The 25,152-nt window shown below is 43.8% G+C and overlaps 1 protein-coding gene across 3 annotated transcripts; it reads left to right on the forward strand.

Moving 5' to 3' along the window:
• Positions 1–16: 16 nt before the first annotated feature.
• cdk6 (cyclin dependent kinase 6) lies at positions 17–25,102 on the forward strand. Of its 3 annotated transcripts, XM_019889709.1 has the most exons (9): positions 17–333; positions 945–1,055; positions 1,136–1,481; positions 5,481–5,616; positions 9,313–9,480; positions 16,627–16,736; positions 21,263–21,313; positions 21,405–21,540; positions 22,271–25,102. In XM_019889709.1, the coding sequence occupies exons 3-9, from the start codon at positions 1,258–1,260 to the stop codon at positions 22,421–22,423; spliced, it is 978 nt and encodes a 325-aa protein (XP_019745268.1). In that variant the 5' UTR covers positions 17–333; positions 945–1,055; positions 1,136–1,257; the 3' UTR covers positions 22,424–25,102. The 3 variants fall into 3 exon arrangements, with proteins under 3 accessions (XP_019745268.1, XP_019745266.1, XP_019745267.1); XM_019889707.1 differs by having other exon boundaries at positions 947–1,481; XM_019889708.1 differs by lacking the exon at positions 945–1,055.
• The last annotated feature ends 50 nt before the right edge of the window (positions 25,103–25,152 follow it).

Raw genomic sequence — 25,152 nt, forward strand, 5'->3', positions numbered from 1 at the left:
TGTGTGTGTGTGTGTGTGTGTGTGTGTGTGTGTGTGTGTGCGCGCGTGCGCGCGTGCGTGCGTGTGGAGCTTTCGAACAACCCTCCGCCTCCACCCGCTCACCCTCCTCCTCCCCCGTTTGAGTGTCCCTGCCTGGTGCAGTTTGAGGGATGGGGGTTTAGAGCATGCACCGTCCAACAGCTACCTGTGTGGCCCCCGCATGGAGTACAGCGGACAGGGATGCGTTTGAGCGACCCTTTTTTCCTTTTTTTTTTCCTTGTCGGAGACCCGGGTGCCTCCTCACTTTATCGGACATGCCGACGTTGCGACATATTGTTGACAACATAAAACGAGGTAAACACTAAAAGTCGTGTTGAATGTGAGACTAAAAGTGTGTGTACATGTTGCACTTGTGTCCAGTTATATTTAGCAGGCAAAATGGAGCATTTCAACCACGCGATTGAATTTATTTTAATTTTTAATCAATTAAAATGTGTTAAAAATAGTCGTAGCCGTTATTGAGAATGAAAGTGTTATTAAAACCTAAAACGCAAGTCTTGGGGTAATAATACGAGGCTTGATGTATGAAAGGCAATTTTTGTTAGCGTTTTAAAAGGACTTGAAACTGTTGAAGTTTAGACAATGCAGCCAGGAGACAGCCACGTGCTCGCAACGTTTGGGTGGCCTCAGTGACAAACTTTTAGCTCATAACAAATGTTGCTAAAAATGGACACAGGACAAGAGGCTAGATTCGGCACTCAAAACGAGTTAGCATGTACTTTATTTCTGCTTGTTCTCTTTAAATGCTGTTCGATTTCCTTTAACGCGAGACAGTCCATGTCTTGGAACATTTGCATGTGCGGTGAGTCTTTGAACGCAACAGACTGCGTGTTTAACATAGAGCTAGCATAAAAACACTGACGTTAAAGTAATGTTTTTTTCTTGTGTTTTAACTTTGTTTTAAGAGGAGGAGGACATGTTAAGCGTAACAGGAGGAGGAGGAGGAGGAGGAGTGCAAGTTGGGAGGCATCGAAGCTGCTGTAGTGATAGTCGGGAAAAAACATGATGACAGTCCTGTAATTGCTACCTGGGGCACATTTTGACCAACTCTGACAAAGATGGTGTGTACCTCCATCCGTGTCTCTCTGTCATCTAGGCATTGCACGTGCCCACTTTTTCCTGTGAATATGTCTCGGTGAGAAAGTCTGGCTCGTCAGCCTCGCTGGGAATCCCCGCACTATTTTCAACAAGACGAGGAGGGAAAAAAAATAAGCAAAAATGGACAAAGAAACGATTGGTACGCAGTATGAGCCCGTGGCCGAGATTGGAGAAGGCGCCTATGGAAAAGTGTACAAAGCCAGAGATCTGAAGAACGGGGGACGATTTGTTGCCCTAAAACGAGTTCGCGTCCAGACGGAGGAAGAGGGGATGCCTCTCTCAACCATCCGGGAGGTGGCGGTACTGAGGCAGCTGGAAGCCTTTGAGCATCCCAATGTTGTCAGGTAAGTTTTGGGGAGAAAAGGTGTGTGTGTGTGTGTGTGTGTGTGTGGCCAAACTCTCATTTTAAGTAAGAACCTGCTCTAATATGTGCACGTGTATGTGTTGCTCACCATGGCTGTATTTGGAATTATTCAGGCACTCTCTACCACCCAATCACTATTTAGTACAACGTATAATATGAGCTGCTAGCATTGTATAAGTCATTAAGATCAACTCACTTAAAAACAAGCAGCATTTTGGCACGTAGCGAACAGTCGTTCAAAAAGAGGCTTCAAGCTATGAAATGCATCTCCGAGTTGAAGTTTACAGACAAACTATGTGTAAAGCAGGGAGAATTCCATGCTGTGTATCTCAAACAATCACATTGCTTTGCCTTATGAAAGTTCACTCAGCTGATAAAATGGAAAAACACCATAGATGGGCTCATAAATAACATTGTGTCCCAGTCTTATAACCCTTTAAGCGGCATGGAGTAATGCATGTAGATCAGGGATGGGCAGTTTTCACCGGGTCTACTCGGGGGGTGGCATTGGGCCACACACTTTCTAACCAACAAAATGCATGCATGCATGCATGCAAAATATATATATTTTTTTGCATGCATGTATTAAAAATCCGATTCAAACAACTAAATAACTACATACGGTTTTATTTCAGTGCAAAGCGCTCTCTTGCATAAAAAATACCATTCAAGGACGACACAAAGCTGCTGAAGAAACCAACATAAAGTACATGATATTATTTTTTTTATTGATTTATTTTCTCACAAAAATCATCTCACTCAAAATTTTGATCATTCCAAATCGAAAAAAAAAATGGCCGTCTCACGTTGTGGTATAGAGTAGTATAAGACCGAGTGTCGGTGCAGCTAAGCCATATCTGCCATCTAGTGGTTGTTGGTGATATTACAACTACAGTAACGCCCTGCTGGGGGGAGGATGTTTTAAATGCCATTGTCTTTTTATCTTGTGTTGTAAGGTGTTTCTCTATGTGGCCAAGTACCAAATGTCCTACGGCCTCTTACCAGTCTGTGGCCCAGTAGTTGGTGACCACTGGACTATAGGACATTTCACCGTGACGTCACAGCTGGAATGATTACAGCCTTCTTCTCTAGCGCATGTTGTTTGAATGTAAGACGTGTGAGTCAAAAAGTAGATTAGTCACGAGTGGGTAAATTGCTTCAACCCGAGACGTAATTTACATGTCAACAGCTAAGTTGATTGAAAACTTGTCGTGGTGGTAATTCAGTTAACATGATCATGGGGGCGCGTGGGGCTAATTAAGTGACTTTTCTTTTGCTTGAATCAATGACTCAGATGTGTTCTCTTGATTAAATAATCGCATTTTCGTACCACTATTCATGAATTTGCTATCGATGCAGTGCATCCTAGGGAATATTGCTTCTCGAATCACCAGTGGTTATTCATTACTGGTACGTTTGAAGATACATTGTTTAATTTGAATTTGTGTTTTTAATTCGGCACTAAACTATGCACAACATCTTACAGTCTTTGTGACATTATTGTGTCATTCCATTTCCAGTAAACCGAATCTACCAAAAAAAAAAAAACACAAACAAAACTCAAAAGTTTGACGAGGGTACGTATAAATTATTTTTGGCTTGACTGCATGTTTCCAATTTCCATTTCCATTTGGCCCGTGCTTCACTCCTGGGCCGGTAGGTTTTGATTAATTCCATTGTCAACTGCTGACTGAGGCCATTTAGTTTCATTTTTATTTCAAACAATCACCAGTCAGTTATCTATGCCACTATTATGCATCGGGGAAGTCCTCAACGGATATGACAGAAGCATGGCATTCGCATTCTTGCTTCTAACAATAATTCCTCAGTGAATCATTGTATAATGAGGGATGATGCCTTTGTCTGAGCACAATTGCGATGAATTATTTTTAACTTGACCAAAAACATGCCTAATTTTAAAACCGTTCCGTCAACTCAGTTTGGCGTGTAGATCTGCCACTGTGGAAGCGCGGGGGGGGGGCATTAGAGTCTCTCCTGTAATGGTTGAAAGCTTTTTGAATTGGTGCAGGGACCCCCCAGTTTACCCAAACATTATAACCGAGCACCTCAAGCCAGGAAGGGTGCATTGTGGCCCTTCTGTGAGACTGCCGGCAACCGCTGGATGTTGGTAATGAGCTCCATTATTCATTCCATATGTTGAGTGTCTGCTGAGAGCCCACATTGTCGGCCGACAATCGAGCTGTGAGGGGCGTTTCACCTCAACGCTTCAAGAGAAGGGCGTCATCTATTCTTTGACATTGCACACGCGGTACTAATACCTTGAACGAAGCACCTCTCATTCACACCACTGACTCGAGCATTTCCAGTCCTCCTCTTTCAAGAGCGTCGGCATGGACACATGAAGCCTTGTCGGAGGACTAAAAGAGATATTCCGTCTTTTCTTTGCGTGCATGGAAGTTGTAATTAATGTGACGCAGTAGGATCCTAACACTTCAAAAATTTCCCCATTTGTCAGTGAGGGATCTCGCAATGTATTTATTTCCGAAATGGATAAAGACAGATTAAATACTCCCCGTCATGTTTTGGTGTAATCATTCGCTTGCACTGACCCAATATTTGACATTGATTTAGACTTTACTGGACATACTTGATGAGGTCATGTGATGCCAATAACTAATCGGTGTCAACACAGCTCATGGCCACTGGGTTTCCATTACGTTTCCCTTCGCCTCCAGACATCGCTACTGTGATTGAAGATGACGCCCTTGCCGCAGCTCTCTTGAACATGCCAAAGAGCATCAGGAGTTGTCATAGCGCTGTTTGAGGAACGCCGCTTGTGTCCCCCCCGGCTCTTTGAAGATGGCACACTGCATCGTTTTTTGTTTTAGCTTTTCACCAAAGCCTCATTTGGCACGTTACGGACATAATCTGGATTCTTGGCCTTCGCTTGTTGCCTCGTTTGGCACAACCTTAACCGCTGATGATTAGGGTTTGCTAGCCTTTAATGGCTGAAAGCTTTGTTTTTACAAGGGTAAATTGGTTAGAAAGGACAATATGTTGTTATTTTCCTGCATCGCTTTCTCGTGATCATTCAACTCAATAAGATTCCAAAGCTTTCAACAAACATGCACATGGCAGCAACAAGGTTTTTAGAGCGGTCAAAAATTGTTTTATCTTGTCGAGGCAATTAGGTTTCAGGGGAGTCACTACGAAAAAAATATATATTTGTAATGTGTTATATGCACCCCCCCCCAACCCCCACTAGGCTAAACATGGTATTTGGATTAATAATATGTTTGTGGAAGATGAATTAAGCAGAAAAATACACCAGTTTTTATCCATCTCAGGGGGCGGCCATTTTGCCTTTTACTGACACTTGATGTTGGCTGAAAATGACATCACAATGCCTAAAGGCTCAGGTAGCGGCTGTCACAGCTCACCTCTTTTGCCTGATTTGGTCAAGTGATGTCAAGTGAACGACATATATTGTCGCAAATATTCACACGAGTAATTTAGTGAAACCTCCAAAGTGGGACACAAAGTTGCTCCGTGACACTGGTGCACTTCCAAATGATTCTGATAGACCAAAAATTTTAAGTAACAAAAAAAAAACCCAAAATTATCTCAACTATGTGACACTAAAATAAAGTATTGTTCCTCACACTTTGCTTGACTGACACGTACGCGGAGATAGAACAGGAAGGTGTTAGCAAAGCAATCCTGTGGCTGCCAAACTCTTTCCTATGTTGCAGCAAGTTCCACTTTCGGTTCCCACTTTTTTCTCTTTGCCATCGTTGGTACATTATATGGTGCCCCCCGCCCCCAAAAAACAACAACAACAACAAAGCAAAACACCTTCTGTGGAATTAATCCTTCGGATGTTCAGTGAGATGAAGTCACGCGAGATTGACTGACCTTATGCGTTATATCAAACATAATAGTTTGAACGTGACTCGTTTTTGGATGCTCGGCGCAATCAGCCAGCTATATTGATCGCTCACTTTTCCTCCTCTTCCAGGCTCTTTGATGTGTGTACAGTGTCTCGGACTAACCGCGAAACCAAACTCACCCTGGTCTTTGAGCATGTGGATCAAGACCTGACCACCTACCTAGAGAAAGCCCCTGACCCCGGCGTGCCGCCAGAAACCATCAAGGTAACGACGAGTGGCTACTAGTCGACAGCTTGAAGAGTTGACGACCAGCAACGAGTTTCTGTAGTTTGTGTTCAATTGTTGTGACATATATCAAACCACTAAGGTGACTTGATGGCAAGTAGACTTCTATTATAAAATGGAAAAGGAGATTTTTGCTTTTACGGAAAAGTTTTATATTGGATTGTAAGTTATACTGTGTGGGGCCATTATGAGCATACGGAAGTGCCTTCATCGGTTGCCCCAGTGTGCTAAAATCCACTGAGTGTTCACTTACAAATTGCCCAAAGGTCGGAACTGGACGCGCCATTAACCCTTCCTCTGTGACTTTTTTTTTTTTTAATCTTTCCCACAAACCTTTTTTTTAAAAGAACTCTTAATCGTGTTTCACCCCTAGGTCCCGTGATTTAACGTTTACAATCCTGGGGAGTTATAGCTCCATTTTTGGGCCTCTGAGTTTAAGTGTCAGTTTTGAAATGGAGACCTTGTGGAAGCTCGAATATCTGTCGGTTTTTTTCCACCCCAGGGCCCAGTTTATGTGTGAACGTTCTGTCAAACAGCGATATTGATGATAAACTGTGTAAGCATAGACGAAACAGGTGGATCTGACCTGAGGTCTTTACCCAATGTAGTGTCTAGCGCTGTAATTTCTTGCTTGTATTACTTTATCACACACCGTATACCCAGATTCAGTTTTTTTTTTAATTCACCAAAGATTATCGGCATTAATTTCTGCCATTCAAAAGTATACGACAATGCTAGTCATATATGTAACATTTTTTTCACAAATTATTTCTCTGAAGAAAAAAAAATCAGTAGCTCATCTCTTATTTGTTCTCAATGTATTCTCTTAACTGTTTCACAATTGCAAATAATTGTGATGCATGAATATGTTCAAGTTCTTTTCTCCCCAGTGCAAATTCTTTTGACATGGAATATTTTTGTAAAATGTCCACCATTGGTTATGATCAATGACATTTTTTTAATCAACCAAATTTGTGATTTATGAATGAAATAATGGTTAGTTCACAATGTGCCCTGCTGGACAGCTATGCCGCTCATCCCACCGTCAGATCTGTGGAGGGTGAGCCACCGGTTGAGTCGGTTTGTGGCTCATCTTCACGCCCGCTTTGCTTTCCCTGAGCATCCATGCAACCCGAGCCTTTAGAAGACAAAAGGGCAATGATGGATTGACAATATGACACTGGCTCCATACCTTGTTATTTCTAGGAGTGTGGACGCTGCTACACTTGCTCACCCCCGAAACGCCTCCACAAGACCGCAAATTCATTGGACCAAATCGGATTGTGGTTTCCGTCAGATTTGGTACACCTTTGCCTGTTGATGTTACCCATTAAATCCCCTACATGTTAACAAAGCTCAGATACAATTGACCCTAAACCGGCATAAAACCAGTTACCCCACTCCTTGCCAGCCTGTCCACCTCTGTCCCCACTGCCCCCACCACCCACTCGGCTTGGAGACCCACCACATGCTCATTGATGAAAGGGGCCCCCCTCCTGGAATTAAATGAGCTGGAAGGACATCAAGCAGCCGAGCTACCCCAGGCTCAGTGCGCCTCGGCCGGGCCAGCGCTTGGGTGTCACCCACCCTTCTCCGCTGCCATCATCCAGGCTACCACAGCTCTATTCTCTGAGCCTATAAAGGGGGAGGTTAATGAAGCATGGGGAGGGAATTACACTAACGCTAACCGGCAGATGTCCCATATTGTGCCTCACTACAATAAACAATATGGCCGCCTTTGGTACATTTGCATTAGAAAAGGAAGCATACCCAGAAAGCCATGTTGTGGCTGCATCTTGCAGAGGGCTTACTACTTTTTTTTCCCTCCCTGGCCCCTCTGTTTTTGTGGGGTCAAACCGGTTGCCTTTTTGTGTGATATTGTCTCTTCCAGTCCAAGGTGGCCTAAGGACTTGTCTGAGTTCGAACGCCCCATTGATTTATGGGAACTGACTTGCTTAAAACGTATGGCAGTTTCAACTTAATTTTAAACTTTGCAATACTGTTATATTTGGGTCTATTGTATCTGCCATGCTGTCAATCACCTGTACAGTTGACTCAGTTGTAGTAGAAATTGATACATCAGAGAAGAAGGTGCTGAGGCCAAGTGGGGGGCATCATTGTTTGTGTGTTTGTCTAAGAGTCACACTTCTGAGGTAATTAGCATTTACTAGCAAATCCTGCTGAAAGGAAGCACGGTGAAATGGTTATTTAAAGCAGAGAGGAACTGACTGGGGGGTGCTATTGTGTCAACACACACGCGCACACACACACACACACACACACACACACACACACACACACACACACACACACACACGCACACGCACGTTAAAATAACCAACTGCCTCCCTCTGTTCTATGACCCTGTCTGTCTGCTGCCCTCCTCACTAGGTCATGGCTGGATGGAGATGTAGAAAGGAAGGTCTGTTTATGCATCCTGCCTGCCCTTGGTCAGGACCCCCCGACTAGCCCCTTACCACACACAGACATACAAACACACTGAACATTTTCACATACACGCGTTATTACACACCAAGCTTCGACACCCGACAAGCTGAGGTGTACACAAATCGGACTGTTGTGTTGTGTGTTTAGGTGGACACGGGGCCAGGGGACACGCCATTTGTATGTATACAAACGCGCACGCCCTCGGGTCCTCGTGTCCACCGTGTCCACGGCGGGGTGTCCCATCTCCCGCGCTGCACAGCAGCCAGCCCCGCGCCGCTTGCTAATGTTTTCTGCTTGAGTGTGCAGGCCTCTTTGACTCACTCACCAGCTGGTCAGATAGTGAATAGAGCTGTGGGCTCAGCTCCATGTCACTTGTGAGGTCTTGGCTGGGGACTTTTTGGGGAGGGTGGGAGGCTGGTGGGCTAAGGGGCATGTGTGTATTTACAGGAGCGTGTGTGTATGTAAAGGCTGGGATAAGACGCATCAAGCCGCCCGAATTTTTTTTTCCTTCCTTCCTTTTTTAAGTGGCTTCCATACGCAGTATACGTCCAACCCTTCCCCTTCTGAATTTGGATATGCAAGCTGGTCTTTTATTGGAATACCATAAACGATCCAAAACCGACGCTGTGCCCTTTCAGTATGAGCTTCATTCCAGAGCCAAAACCACCACTTTCTTTATCAATGGCTCGTTACTTGTTTACAGGTGCAAGACCTGTTTTGGGAAGCATTTCAGTTTGGGAGGAACAAGTCCAAGCTGGTTCGACATAGTTGCCTTCTCCTCGCGCTCGTTTGCTTGAGCTCAAGCGTTATCGATGCAGTGCCTATGGCCATTTTTGAGGTCAGCCTGTGGTCATAAAATGAGAGGGAATGCCAATTAACTCCAGCGGAGCAGCTGCTATGAAACAGAGCTCCATGCTTGTATAGAGCGGGGCCTCCTTCTATCATTTGTGTGTGTGTGTGTGTGTGTGTGTGTGTGTGTGTGTGTGTGTGTGTGTGTGTGTGTGTGTGTGTGTGTTATCAAACATCTGCCGCAGTCAACAAGAAAAGACACGGGCCTCCTCCATTAACTCCTTTTCTACCAAACTCTGTCTGCCATTTTAGTGAAGCTTATGACATTGAGGTTACTTAGTTTCCATGTTTAGCCAGTGAGAATATCTCTCTGTTCAAATGTAATTATTTAACCCCCTCCCTCCAAAAAAAAGTTATTGACTAATTGTTTTCTTCCAGGATATGATGTATCAGCTGCTCCAGGGGCTGGACTTCCTGCACTCACACCGTGTAGTTCACCGTGACCTCAAACCGCAGAACATCTTGGTCACCAGCGGAGGACAGATTAAACTAGCCGACTTCGGTCTCGCCCGCATCTACAGCTTCCAGATGGCGCTCACCTCTGTGGTGAGTCCATATCTCACCGATAATAAAGTCCGATCTTACAGTTGCTTACCTTGAGAGATACCTTCATTCATGTTTTTTTTTTTTTTTTAATATAATAAAGGTGCAGACATGCTGCTGTCAAATCCCCTCCCATCCCGTGGGAGTTAGATGAAAAATGATGTAAATGTGATGTGTCGGGCGCTCGTGGGACATGAGCGGGCAGTTCCATTCCAGTGAGTCACATGATCGAATTTCTCAGTGTAAAGTAAGAGCCAAGGGCTCCTGTGGCTCTTCTCAGGAATTCCTCAGTGGCAATAGTAGACAGGGATGGAACAGATGAGGAGACGCAAGGACCCCTCCCTTTCCCGCTTTCGGTACTTTGATGTCCCGCTGCTGAGCTTGTGGGCTCCGATGACCAGATAAAATGGAGACTGAAGAACGCTTTGGTAATCATTGAATTAGGGAGAGATGAAACGTTAAAGATTTACACAGGCAGCGAATGTCACTCAGTATAATTTTTTTTGTACTGAATTATTAAGGGATATTTTCTTACTAGCCATGCACAACATTAACTTTTTATTTTAGGGATTGATTTCTAATATTTTTACCACTGATTATGTATTTATTCATTTGTGTATTTAGCTAGCTAGCTAGCTAGCTGGCGAGCTACCCAGCTAGCTTGATGCTTGCTGGCTTGTCAGTATTTCAAATGACCCAGTTAGTTCGCACACACATTTTAAAAGCATCAGAAAAACAGAATTAATATTAATGTGCAGTATTTGTTCTTCATTAACATTTGGACTACGGCTGTGCAGAGATCCTTTCGGCAGCTCTCATGGTCCACTATAGGGACGCACCGAAACATATCTGAAGTGTCAAATGATTTTCACATTAATATAATGCCTCCACAATGTGTGCTGTGCAGTGGGAGCTTTTCTTCCCGCCATTGCCTTAACACTGGTATTACTGGCAAGAGTATCATTTCGAAGGTTGCATTCTAAAAAGGGAATTCACCTTGAGGTGTGAGTGACACACATCGCGAACCGTAAATCAGTTGTGCACACCAAGGCGTTTAACTTTTGAGCTGGTTTGTGCACACACACTCACACACTCACTCACACTCATTTCCTTCTTTGATTATACTTGTACAGCAAAGGCCACAATAATACATGTGTGTGAGTTTAAAGCTTTGTGTGGTAGAGTGCAGCACGAGTCTTCGCTCCCAGATAAATGTTCCTGAGTCTAACCCCCCCAAAAAAACCCCACATACAATCACACACCGCCTTCTTTGAGCCATTCTGCGCTTCTTCACGGCTAATAGAAGCTATTATCGACAAGACTAGTGAATTGCATGTATTGTACACGAAGCGCCACACCATTTAAGAGGATCTTCCCCCTTGCCCAACACAGAGCAGCAGTTACTGATTTAGTCATCTAATGCCACCGTTATTGGCAGACAGATGGGCTGTGGAGAACTGCTGTTGCTTAAGGGACCAATACTTCTCTTTGTGATTCATTTTGCACTTTTCAAATGTCAATGTCTGCGGCGGCTATTTGCATAAAGTTGCTTCGAATTCCCCGGTGTTTCAGTCTTACCAATTGAAATTGCCACTGTGCTCTCTATCAAGAGAATCATCTTAGCATCTTCACGCTCATCAACCTTAGACATACACGTGTTCTAACACTGGTCAAATGACTTTATTAGCATAGCACTGAAGGCTTTTGTATCCTCCATTTGAAATGACAAAGATGCCTTCTCAGTCAAGATTCTCATGATCTTTGTCTGTGACTGGTAGTTGAAAATCTAGGTTAAAACCTCTTAAGAGTCATCAGTGCTGCTTTGGTCGCTACTGTGTTTAGCTATTCTGACAAGAAAAATCTGAAAGTAGATGTGTATGATTGCATTTGGCTGACCATCCACATCACCATTTTATGAAGTTTTGCATATCTTGAGAAAGAGAGAGAGAGAGAGAGAGAGAGAGAGAGAGAGAGAGAGAGAGAGAGAGAGACAACCCATTGGGTTGGTACCAAGGCCTCGATTAGGCTGCCTCTGGTAGTCCCCGGGGGGCAGTTGCTTTGTTAATGACATTTTAATGACCCAGTCTGGCTCCGGCTTCATTGAACTGCCGTGAGTGACAGGCAGATGGGCAAAGCTGATGGGTTCATCTGACGTGCCACAGAGGAAAGAGTCGGGCCGATTACCAGCTTCCCAAATTTATTGGGCGAAATGTTTCATCGAGAATAGATCACAGTGCAGTTTTTACTTGATGAAAGAAAATTGACCTTTTCTTATTTCAAAACTGTAAATCCAACCAATCCTAACCACCAGCCGAGATTCTTGGTTCTTGAATTCTGATTACACAGATCAGTGAAACTGTGGACATGTTCAAACGTTTTGGTTTCTTGTATGCACATTTTGAAGACTGAAAAAAAGATCGGGGGTCTCAAAGTTACATCGCCACCTACGGGTGTGGCGTACATATAACAGCATTTTTATTAGGTATGTTTCTGCTCGTTTGTACGGATCCAACATCAAGCCTCAATCCCAACTTTTGATATCATTTTGACGTTGGAAGCACGGTCTTTTTTTAGGTGTTATGCCTATTTTCTCTTTTCGCTCATTTGGCAAAATATGACGTGATATAACAATTAGCTTCCATTCATCCATGTCATGTGGATTTCATCGCTTGTCAAATTGGACTCAAGGAGAATACCACCAAGCCTCATCACTTGTTCGATTTTAGTTTTTCTGCTTTGCTATAGGGTTGCTATATTTAACAGGAGGGAGCAAGATTTGTAGCAAGCATGCTTTTGCAAGTAAATATTCTTGAAGATGGACCGCAGACACCTCTATAGCTTCTTCTGAAAGCAGATGTCTCCCCCCCTCCCTCCATTAAAGGTATTTTTGACCAATTAAGGCGTCCCTCTGCAATTACAAAAATAGAAGCATATCTCAGGCGACACAAATCAAAACCATATTTCCTGCACTCAAAACAGAAGAATGGTTCTTATAAATGTGTTTTCAAGAGCCCAATGTCTACCATATGAGCCCTTTTATAATCCGGTAGCACATCAAGCAAGACTTAGAACACTTATATCTGCCTGTCAGGGCAGTAGTAGTCTCTGAATTGATCTGCTTTGCTGAAATGCATTTCTGCTATTTGTAAAGGGGGAACAATGAAGACCAGGGAGGCGGAGGGAGGGGAGGGGGGGGGGGTCAACGCAGGAGAGCACGTGTAGCGCACTCGGGGATTGTTTAGATATCTCCTCAAACAGCTCGGGGGGGGGGGGGGGGGGGGGGGGGGGGGGGGGGGTCAACGCAGGAGAGCACGTGTAGCGCACTCGGGGATTGTTTAGATATCTCCTCAAACAGCTCCACATGGGGGAGGAAAAAAAGGAAACACTTCTATGCTTTGACTGCAGCCAAAAGCGAAGGAGCTGTCCCAGAACTTGAGCTAACACACTTAGCTTGCTACATGCACGCAGGTCAAGGCTTTGCTTTCACTGTTTATATTTACATTCACCCTCACGTGCACCGTGCTTCCTACATCTCACCAGCATCGCCCTCTACCCACCCTGGCCCCAAACTATATTAATCGTCACCAGTCTTTGGCGTCGCTCCAGGTCGCCAAGTGGGGATTCTAAGCAGCGGGAGTCGAGCATGTGCACACACAAAAGTGCAACGGGATATGGAAGCTGTGTCCGTAGCAGGAAGGGGAGGGGGTGTGGGGTGTGGGGGGAGAGAAAAAATGACGGCATATATCTGGAATTTTCCAGCTAATGATGTGCGGATGTGGTAGCACAGGGGAGAGGGAGCCACTGACTGTGCTGTCTTTGTTTCACTTGCTGAGGGCCCCATGCTGCATTCCTGTATGCTGTGCATACTTTGGCAACAGTCTGTTTTACTGTAACAGTTTGTCTGCTGCTCTAGCACTTTTTTTTCGAGCCATAGATCAATATCTCCGATAATCTCTCTTTTATGTCCTTTCTTGGCCAGGTGCAGTCTGATTGTTGCGACTATAAATTGCAGAACAAGAGGGGAAAGGAGCGAGCGAGTCATGAAATATTGTCGTTACAAGGACCGAATGGGGCCTGCGGGGACTCTCAGGCCGAGAAGCCTGTAGACTGTTTTCCCTCGTATTATAATTATTTCTATATCCTCTGCTCTTCCCATATGTGGCCTGCCTACACACCCTGAACCTTTTATCCCCTTTCCTCTGAGATTCACTTTGGGAGACTTTAATTTGTGCTGAATTGCTCTCAGGAATGTAATCACATTCTGACCTAAGACTGATAATGTGTACAAGCTGGGAAATGTTACAACACCAAACGTTTACTGCACTTATTCTGCAATAAGTGAATGAACAGTTTCAAGCTTTTAATGGTGTCCCTTATTTATTGGTGTGTGGGGTTATATGTGCCCACTCTATTTACAATGCTTGCAAGATAAATCAATGGCTCTGTCTGTGCCGCACGCTTTCAACTGATCTTTGCTATCAACTATCTTGAGTATGTTTAATGTTAAATCGCCCACAGGGATGATAGATAATATACTGCAATTAGCCTTTTAAAACATCAGGCACATGTTTGAGATAATTGGCATTCATTCGGAGCCACACACATTCACACCAACGCTTTTGGCACCGGAGCGTATTCAACCAGGCGAACGCAGGTGCTCACTCAGTCACGTGCAACCACTCCCACATTCGCTAACAAACACCCACACACTGGCATTCATGCACCCTATTGTCCTCCTCCGTGGTACTCGCGCAGAACGCCGGTGGCAGGGGTCCAGGCGCTGCAAGTGGCACGGCCACGGAGGTCTGACCCAGGTGGTCTGGAGGTCCTCTGGGGCTGAGAGCTCAGCAGTGAGAGTGGAGGACAGCGTTAGCGGCGGTGAGGGGGAGGATGCTCTCAGCTGAAAGGAATTCTCAGAATGCTGTCCTCCGATCTGGAGTCAGCCTCGTACACCACACACAGACTGACTAACTTTTTAGGTTTTTTTTTTTTATTTTTTTTCCTCCGCTCAGCTGTGTCTGACCCCCTCTGTTGTTTGTGTTACCATGTGGAAGAAGGGAAGAAAGCAGCCAAGAAAAATACTGACAACATAGAACAGCAGACCATAGAAACAAAACTCGAACTTCCTTCTTCCTGCGCACCCCCCCCGCCTCCGTCTACCACCTGTATATTTACTCTTGCAACATTCACCGATGAACTACAGGAACACATGGAGCGCAAGACCAAATTATAAGGTGACTCAGACAATCACGGAAAAGAGGCAGAAAACCCCGATAACTTCTTGTCATGAAAGATCCCAATAAAATCTGTGTGTCATAATTGAAGAATGATGTGACTTTTTTTATGGGTTATTTTTTGTTTTGTTTTTTTGAAAGTGACAAACGGCGTGTGAAAGGGTTCGCATGATGCCTTCAGCTGTCAAATTACATTTGCTCTTCCACTCTAGTCTGTGCAGCATCATGAAATACTTAAGTTGAAGAAAGTGGGATATGATCTGAGCGTACTGTGGAGGAGTTCAGAAAAACACTTTTCGTTTGGGGTCTTATCTACGAAGCGCCGACGACAGAAACAAGTGTGCCGAGTTTATTATGCGGTTCAGAAGCATAATAAGGTATCACCCGACCATAGATTGGCTGCGACAAAAATGGTATCTTGTCAGAACTTGTCAGTGTCAGTCACCCCATCTTTCTTTCTGGGGTTTTTTTTTTTTTTGGTATGCGTGTGGGGCCAAATGCGTGACTTAAATGCGGACGATATCTGCGCTTGTGGGTAACATTTTAGGTTTTCGAATAACTGAATTGCACTGCAGCGGATATACTGCAAACTCCAGGTCTGTGGTTCTTCTTAGAAGGCTGCACGTGCAAGCAATGTGCTCGCACTGCTTTGAAATGATGCAGCGGGAGGAAGGATAAGAACAGATACATTTTATGCGTGCAAACCGCAGCAATAATGAGACGAAATTTGGACATTATCATCAGTAACGATGTTTGTGTGGGTTTTTTTTTTTTCAATCACCAGCTTTCTGTCTCTCCCTTCCTCTTTAAATTCCCAAAGTAAATTTATCATGGTAAATAATTAGCGTTGAAGTAATCTATTCCCAAGTGAAAAAAAAAAGTCGTAAAAATAATTTGAAAGTGAAACCGCGGCCTTCATCAAATATTTCACTACAGAGGCTCTTTAATTGTTAACATCCTTAACTGCCATAAAATTGTAAAAAGAAGTTATACGGTTTGGTTGCGTATTAAAACAACAGTTGGGGTTACTCGTGTGAGCTAGATGAACCGCGCTAACTTCTCTCTACACATAATGTGGTAAAGGAAATCCCCCAAAATGCTAATGAAAAGGTATTGTAGAATACTGAAGTCTTCCGATCTTGAGTTATCAGGGTATTTATTTGGTCAGTAGCTTTCGCATTCACAGCCTACTTGCCCCAGCTTCCTCCCTCATTTCCACTTGAGCAGGAAACAGGAGATGAGAGTATCTCACATCTGCAAAAAAAGCAACCCGCAACTCTATTAATAGTTTTAAAGTAGAAATGAGACTGATATGTTTGACTAGCCTAATCGGCCTCGCCTAAGTATCCATTAAATCAGGTCTGCTAACCGGCTCCCGAAATTTATGGGTACAGTAGAAAAGACCTCATCCAAAACTTTGCATTTGTTGTCAGGATCATTTTTCAAGCTCATTAGTCAATAACTTTCTTTTTTTTTTTTTTTTTTTTTATCTATGTTGCATGCAACCATGATACGTGTAGGTGACTCACAGCACTCGCGTTGCTTTCCGGTGCTCGCATTTTGATTTTGATCAGCGTGCTGCGGTGCCTGAGGAGGTAGAACAAGAGCGAGAGGTTGATGATAAATCAAGGCCTTTAGGAAAGCACCTGGAACCCTTCCATTATAACTCGAGGGTCACCGAGTTGTATCTGGAGACTTTTTTTTTTTTTTACAACAATGTCGCTGCTTACTCATTAGAGAAGCACGAAGGAACTTGAAAATCACGCCAAAAGTAAAGTGACCGTAATGGATTATTGCATTTTGAATGGAAAGTAGTACTTCTTTCTGATATGTTGGATGGTGTGACAATACATCAAAAAAATCTCGCACTTTGCCTTCCTTTTATTCTCACCACCGCTCTCTCCGAACGCTATAGGTGGTGACACTGTGGTACCGAGCCCCGGAGGTGCTGCTGCAGTCTAGTTACGCGACCCCAGTGGACCTGTGGAGCGTCGGCTGCATCTTTGCTGAGATGTTCAGAAGGAGGTGAGGCGAAATGTGTTCACTGTAGCATGTGAGATAGTGGTTCATGAATAGACGGTACCAGATGCAAAACCTGAAAGGGAAGACGTGTTATAAATAGCTGTACAGTATTTCCTCAAATAGTGGTCGTCCCTCGAATAGATCCCGTGCCGCATTTAATTGCGAGGTAGACAATACTGTCATTGACACTGACAAATTAACTCCTGGGCCACGTTGCTAACCAAAACAGCAGCACCTAGCTTTGCACATTCACAGTCTGTCAGATGAATTGGTACCTGGAGTCTCAACCGCATGTTGAAAACAACGAGTTCCCTTACGATGGGGGAATACATTAAAATAATTCCACCTTTTGTTTGTAGGCTGAAGTTTTCCCAAATCATGCTGCTGTGAGACAAAAACCCATCTGTCCGATGCATTTTGAGCTGCGAGGGGCAGTGTCATCACAGTTGGCTTATCAAACTATTCCAGTAATGACTGGCAACTTGCTGTGGTTGCAGCACATGAGTCGAGACGCCACTTCTTGATATACAGAAGGTGTTTGTCAGTTTGTGGTCTAACTGACTTCGCACCCTTAAGCCATCCCAAGCTAAAAACCTCATTTTCCGTCAAACCCAGTCAAAAGCTTTACTTCCTTCCCATTTTTAAAATCCGTTCGGGATCGCCATATTCGTCACAGCGCCGGTTTAAATATGAAGGGTTAAAAAAAAAAAATGTTTCTGTTGACCAACCGACTTTAATGGTCTGCTTTCATGTAGATAAGAATGGCAATTTATGCTTCCTTCCCCAACCGTCCACATACGGCCACCACACACACACACACACACACACACACACACACGCTGACCCGCGGTGTATGCACGACATGCGGTGGGACTGGCACAGTGTGACTGACTGCGAGTAAATATGCACATGAAAGCAAAATATGAATGAAGTGGCATTGAACAAACCAAGCAGCGCCGTTCCCTCTGCGTAAGACTTGTCCCTTTTTTTTTTTTTTTTTTTTTTTTTTTTTTGTGTTTCATCTTAATTCTGACTCCAGCTGTTGTCACGTTCATCAAAAAAAAAAATCCTAATTCATTACAAATTACAAAAGATCTGAGACAGCAACAAATATGCAAATGGTGTGGAGCGCCATCAAGCAATATGAAGTGTCCAGTAGTCCAATAATAAAATAACATTCGGGATACTCCTTAGTGCAACTACTTTTTGAGATGTTTGGAATTGTTTTGTCAAATTGTCTGTGGTCCAACAGGTCGAGTAGCCTACTATTTAACAACAACAACACAAAAGTTCTGACATGTCATTTCCTCGCACTCTATTTTGTCCAACTGTGCCTAAGGACTGAGAGCCGGGCAGAGAACGCTGTAATGGACACGCACACACGCCCATGTGCACACTCGGTCTCTCTCAAGGTGATTAAGTTGGCTTTTTAAAAGGCCACCTGTTAGAGATTAAAGGGCACCTGGGCGATGCTGTCGCGGTGGGGGCGGAACAATGGGAGAGAAATCTATTGTTTGCCGTCTTCCCGCCCCAAATCCAAGATTTTAGCCACTTGAAAATTCAGAAAGATCCCCCGCTGATTATTTGTGACCATCAGAATAGGTGCCGCATGAAATATTTGTGTTCATCAGATTGCGTGTTAAGGTTGCACTCAAAATTAGCTTTTCATTGGTGATACGCCAATTTTTTTTTTTTTATGTTGGCTGTTAAACGAAAAGGGAAAAAAAAGAAACTTACTCAACCTGAGTATTGCCAAGAGGCATGGAAATGCAACCATGGATGTTGTTTTGTGACTTTTTGCAAATCTGTGAGTGAGCCTTATACATCGAAAATACACCGTAAAAAAAGTTTCTTTAAATTTTCTTAGTTTGAACATGTATGGGTTGCACATGATTCAAATGTATTCACAATTTTTGAGGGGGGAAATTAAAATAAAAAAAACAAAAAAAAAAGGTGTGTTGGATTTAATTTATTTTATTTTGTCAAGTGGTTGCACAACATTAAAACATCTGGGTCCAGACACATTTTTAAAGTAGACCACACAAAAATCCAGATTTTATTTTGTGCAAACATTTGACAGAATAAAATGGAGTCAATTCAACAAAGCCTTTTTTCTGTGTATTTGCCCGTGCATTTTTTTAACGTGACGCCTCAAGCCTAATCTTTCTCCATTATGAAATTGTAAATCAGTCAACTTTGCTTTATTGCCCGGTTTAAAAAAAAAAAAAGGGGTTTTCCTGACATTTTGAGATGCGGCATAAGACACAAGCTCAATTTGCGCAATGCTTAATGTAGCCTGAAGAAAATGTAAAGACCCATAAACATCAGCGATGAGCCCCCCCCGGGGCAAGTTTCCCCTTTCAAGGTCTAACATACCAATGTTTAATGCCTCCTCTAATGACTACATTGTTGTGAAAGGAATTTGAGCAAATATCATACAAGTCTACATTTGCATGGCTCGGATAGTGTCAATGTGAGTCATGGTTGGAAGTGAATGAGAAAGAGAAAACCGCCTGCTTGTTGACATTCCTCTAATCTTAAAAAGGTCGACCGTGTTGTGTTAATAGTCCGGCAGAAGCCTCGCATCCATGTTGACTTTCTCACAGTCTGTTACGCCGGAGGCTTTTTCTATTGATAAACCTCCACCAACACCTTGTGCATATGTTATACTGTTTAAAACAGGGCGGGGAGAGGATGGGGGGGGGGGTTAAAAAAAAAAAAAGCATCACCACATCAGACAAAACCTTCTTTTTCCTCTTGATTTGCCACCCAACTTGACACTCACGTGCAACCATGCGCACACACATGCACATACACACAGGCATTCCAGAGGTTGCTGCAGTGGAATGTGGGACAGAGAAGTATTGGCGCTGAAGGAAGCATGACTCAGCTGACTCTCCCAACCTAGCATATTCCCTGTGTGTGTATAGTGGAGGGCGGGGTGGTGTGGGGCGGGGGGGGCATAAACACTGAACAGTATATGCGGATGCAAACCTCACGAAGGAGGACAAATCCAGTGTGAAGACTAGCACCGCGTCCGCAACTGCGCGCGCATGCCTGTGGTCACCGCTAACAAACCGGCAATCCGCAGCAGGTTTAAAAACGGACCTCTCGGAATTATCAGCCCTACTTGTTTTGGCATGATGGCTTTGCTGGAGGTGAATCTTCAAAACTGGTTTGGTGTGATCTCAAAGGCGGTTTGGAAACCCGCGCAGATGCGGTTGCCTTTCAAAGGGTTTTCAGCGAGCCGTCAGCGACCAGACGCACAATGTCTCGTCAATTAAGGAGGCCGCTTATTGAATAGCTGCAACAAATTCGGTATTAAGTTCATGAACACTTTGATTTGTGTGATGATTAGCGTACCGAGTGCCAAGCCACAGTCTGCCCTGTCTAATTGCTTACCTTTCTCAAAGCATTGCTCATACTTTGGCAAAGCCGAACAGCAATTGCGAGACGATGCAAAGTGGAACAGCTTCACTTTTCAGCCCTCCCGAGGCTTCGAAAAAAAGGAAAACAGTGAAGATGTGCATTGTTCCATCTTCTGTTGCATGACTAAAAATAGAGCATGTTTACATATTTTCAGAAGTACCACATTTGTTGGGCACAAAGGGCATTGTTCAAATTAAGCCTTTGACATCAACACCTCCGTGTTTCCTTCAGCGGGAAGGTCGAGTTCCCATGCGTCGTTCTCTGTTCGGATAATCACATGTTTCTTTCACACGCCGCTCCCACTCCTATTTTACGACTTAACATTCACAGCGAAAGCGAGAGCGAGCGAACGCGCACAGGATGCTTAGGCTTTTTCCGTCCCGTGCTACCGACGGCAAACTTGGTCTGATGCTGACTCCTGGAATTTGCGCCCGTGCCAAAGCAGACATGGACGCCCACGGGCTTCCGAAGACGGGCCAAAGCCACAGGAACCACCAGCAGTCTTGCTGCCGCTCTCCTCCCGTTTTTGGTTTTTTTTTTTCACTCGCGTTACCAATACAGTAGTACAACCCCACAATGCTGAATGCTCGAGATGGAGATGCAAGTGTGAGACTTCTTTCCTTGAGAGTGACACTTGCCATTTTGCCTCGGGCTAAAAAAACGCAGTTTATCAACGCAGTATGTATACAGTGCATGTATTGTGTTCGTTTGTATTCCAAACTAGCAAGTACATGTATGCTGAGGGACATGAAATCGGCACAAATGACAGCTTGAAAATTCTGGGCTGTAAATTTGGTACCCGGGCCAGCTTTGGTTGGGGACTTAATTTGACTTAATCCATGTCTTATGAACACCATTATCACCATGCAATTAAAGAAACCAACAAACACAAATTGACAGTATTGCAACATAAATCACCTGGAGCAGTTCGCGATCACTATTTATCAAACATGACATAAACACAAAAGCAATCACTAGGAAATATCGTCATACTCGTGCTGACTATTGAATGTTTTAATGTGTGTGGATCGCTTGTCAAATTTGGCTGTGAGATTTTACGCAGGAGCGAGTGACACTCAAAGGTTTCCTCTCGCTTGCAGACCTCTGTTTCGCGGGAACTCTGACGTCGATCAGCTGGGAAAGATTTTTGAGTGAGTATTTGGAGATTTGAATTTGGATGACCGCTCGCATCGTTTTGGGAGTGAAGGAAGAGAACGCTCCTCTCGGCTGTCATCCCCACAGTGTTGTTGGGGTACCTTCAGCAGAGGACTGGCCCCAGGAGGTGGCCCTACCACAGAGTGCCTTCACCCCACAGCCTGCTAAGCCAATAGAGGACTTGGTTCCTGATATAGACGAGCAAGGGCGGGCCCTCTTGTTGGTACGTCTTTGAGATTTTAATTTGGATGACCGCTCGCATTGTTTTGGGAGTGAAGGAAGAGAACGCTCCTCTGGGCTGTCATCCCCACAGTGTTGTTGGGGTACCTTCAGCAGAGGACTGGCCCCAGGAGGTGGCCCTACCACAGAGTGCCTTCACCCCACAGCCTGCTAAGCCAATAGAGGACTTGGTTCCTGATATAGACGAGCAAGGGCGGGCCCTCTTGTTGGTACGTCCAAATTGAATTGGTTCTGTGACGACGCCCGTAACTCGGTTTACTCGTGTATGAAATCAGTTTGCCGTTAACCTGTAGCCACCAAGTAGCAATCAGCCGAAATGTTTCATAAAGTCGGTGGAGTAGCCACCCGGGCTCGGAGACTCGCGCGTGGAGAGTCTGTGTTGCAGAAATACACTGGACGGCTTGCTTGACAATCTCGCCATGTTGTTTGTGGTTCAATTACAAAAGAAATGACGTGAAATACAGTCAGGATAAGAAACTTTTTTTTTTCCAGTTAAGAAAATTGGAGTTTTTCCGTGTGCGGTGCAAAGATTTTCTCTGTGAGGTAGTTGGTGTTCAACATCTGCCTTTGGGTTTGTGCTATCGCCAACTATTGGCCCGGCATGCATATTACACTTTAGTTGGTCAGTTTTTTTTTTTGTTTGTTTGTTTTAAACGGTCCAGGAGGTTTGACGATAATTTTGCTGTCTGATTTTTTTTCTGTCCTCTATGCAGCAATTCCTCGCCTTCAATCCCTCCAGGAGGATATCTGCATTTGCTGCACTTACCCACCCTTATTTCCAAAGTGTGGACAGCCTCAGTCGAAGTGTGTATGCGGCACAGCCTATCCCCGGCAACAAGCCCGCTATTGAAGAGAGGACTGCCTGAGCGTCCTCGCTGTCCCTCACCGTGCCCGTACAAAGTATTCACCCGGCCGCTCGTTGGTCTTGAGCATGCTTGACTGTTCAATCAAAGTGCTTTGAACTATGACTCCCAGTAAAATGGATGAAATTGAAGTATAAAACACAAGATGATGCAAGACAAACATTCATCTCTTAAATAGCTTTTGGAAATGGCCGACATTTCACTTCACAATTCTGCCACCGCTCAAAATTAGCTCCCATGCTTTAGGTTGTCGCTTACTTGTTTGCAAGTTGAACTTTGAGAGCTTGCGGACCCCGTGTGTATAAATTCCCAACAGTCATGCAGCAACCAAAGGCGATCATTGAAAAGGGGATGAATCCTTGTGTGATTTTGTGTTTTATATTTGTAGCTTTTCTGTTCAGCGTTAAAACTTAGTCCACTGTGATTCATTGTGGTATAACAGAACAAAGCACGGACGACCAGGTGGTGCGTACAGTATGCTTAAATAAACCCTTCTAGGAGAGTACTTGGAAGAAGGCAATGCTAGGAATGAGGATCTTCCGCCCCGGATATGCACAAAAGCTATCCTCCTCCTGTGAACTGATGGATTGAAATTGCTGCTTTTAGGTTCTAAAATGTTGATGATTGACTACGTTATCAATGCAAAGACTCCTCTATGACTGGGACTAATCAGTGAAAGGACTGTAGACTCCATGCAGCAGCCACTGTGCGACCAGTGTAGAGCTCCCTTCCGAGTCTTCTCGATTGGAGGGGGAGGGGAGGGGGTTCCCCGATGCCTAAAATGGATCATTCTTCTACTTTATGGACTTGTGAAGCACAAGCACGGTCGCATTTACGAACACGTCAAGTGTGCACTGATGTCCCCGTAGACGCCAAACGAATGAGTCATGACTAACTGCCACTTACTGCCGCCAACATTACAAACTTACAAACGTTATACTGCCATCCAGAGGATGCCCCGCGTAACTGCAGACCAGTAGCAGGATTCTAATGGTCTTTGCAACTTTGGGGCCAAGCACACTTAAAGGCATTTATCAACATCATGGGCTGATACTGGTGCTCCGGCAATGATGAAAATGAAAAGTTCTTGCCACTCCCTTGATGTTTCTGACATGATGATAGTTAGCCATCAAGGTGTCTTATAACCTTTTTTTTTTTTTAATATTCAACTGACACAGTAACGTACACGCTTGCAATAGGTGGCTTTAGTCCCACCAGCACGATTCATCAGTACATTTGGCATAGAATTTTGCTACCAATATTCTGTATTTAATTTTAATTTTATTGCTAAGTCTTATATGCATGTTTTATCAAGGTGTGTACTTGATTTTTTTTTTTTTTTAAGATGCCGGGGCATAAAGTATTCTTATACCAACTCTATAGAGGATTACCGAACCTGTGTGAGGATAAATTGACGATGTAAGGAATGTATAAATGGCTAGATGACTATACTGTACTGTTTGTAGTGCAGCAGTCATTGTAGAAAATGTCTGATATTTGCATTGTCAGCCCATAGAAATGTCACAAAAGCGGATCAGGTAACAAAGTGAGGGTCAGTGGAATGTTGTACGGCGAGAGTATTTTGTCTGTTGAAAATGTCTGGCGGGTTCTGCGGGTGCTTGTTGAATTTCCTTCAGCTTGAAAGTGGCTGCAAATATGTGTGCGTGTGTTTTTATTTTCTTCTAAATAATGCACAACTATCTTAAATTTCTTCCCCCGTTATTTTGTAGATAAGTCCCGCTCTGTTCAATTTTGATTTTGATTTTTTACCAGCAAGGAAAAAAGGAAGTTGCAGAGATGTATTTTTCTATATATTTTTTTTTTTTTTTTTTTTTTTTTTTGCGCAGAACAGTAACATACTTTTAACACTGGTGTATCTTCTCTTAACTGGTCGTGCTGCTAGCACACACACACACACACACACACACACACACACGTACACACACACACACACACACACACACACACTTTTCACACATACACTCACAGAGTCATTCTTTCTCAGGTTTTTGCTCCGGGTGTCCAAACCTTTCGCACAGTTTGCACATCCTCTGGCTACTAACTGACCACATTACAACTCCTTCAGGTTCTCTTCAAGCTGTCCAATGATCATGCCATTGATCATATCCTACTGTCAGTCCTATTTATCACGTTATGTTACTGTAGTCATTACTGTATGAATATAACTGCCTGTATGAACTGTTCTTTTTTTTTTTTTTGGGCCACAAAAGCAACCTTTTGTTGCTAATTGGTGAACGTAATCAACAAATCCTTATCGGCTTGACTCAGCACTGTGTGAACATTCTTTTTGGAAATGACTCAAATCTGATGTTGTGACATACAATGCAATGAAAGCTCAAAATATTTTAGGTTTGTAGGAGTTTTGGTAACGACTGCTTTAGTCTTTTAAACTTGATACAATCACTGTATATTGTTTCTTAGCCAGTAACAGTATCACGTTTCAAAATGAGTAAAATTGAATTCCACATTTGAGCTTTTAGAGGTTTCGCTGTTTTAGGGACATAAAGCATCTTGTAAGTCAAATAACACGTTCCTGTCTCGTTTTCAGCACGTCAAATTGGGATTCGGAACAAAACAATCATGTTGTTATTGAATGAATTCAAGAATTGGTGTCATATTATTGTTTACACCAGCTGAATTAAAAGCCGCTTTTTACGAAAATTGTGTTGGATCCCAATTATACATGACATATGTTTCAATGTAACCCTCCA

Source organism: Hippocampus comes, unplaced genomic scaffold, assembly GCF_001891065.2.
Source record: "Hippocampus comes isolate QL1 unplaced genomic scaffold, H_comes_QL1_v1.1 scaffold337, whole genome shotgun sequence".
Classification (NCBI taxonomy): domain Eukaryota; kingdom Metazoa; phylum Chordata; class Actinopteri; order Syngnathiformes; family Syngnathidae; genus Hippocampus; species Hippocampus comes.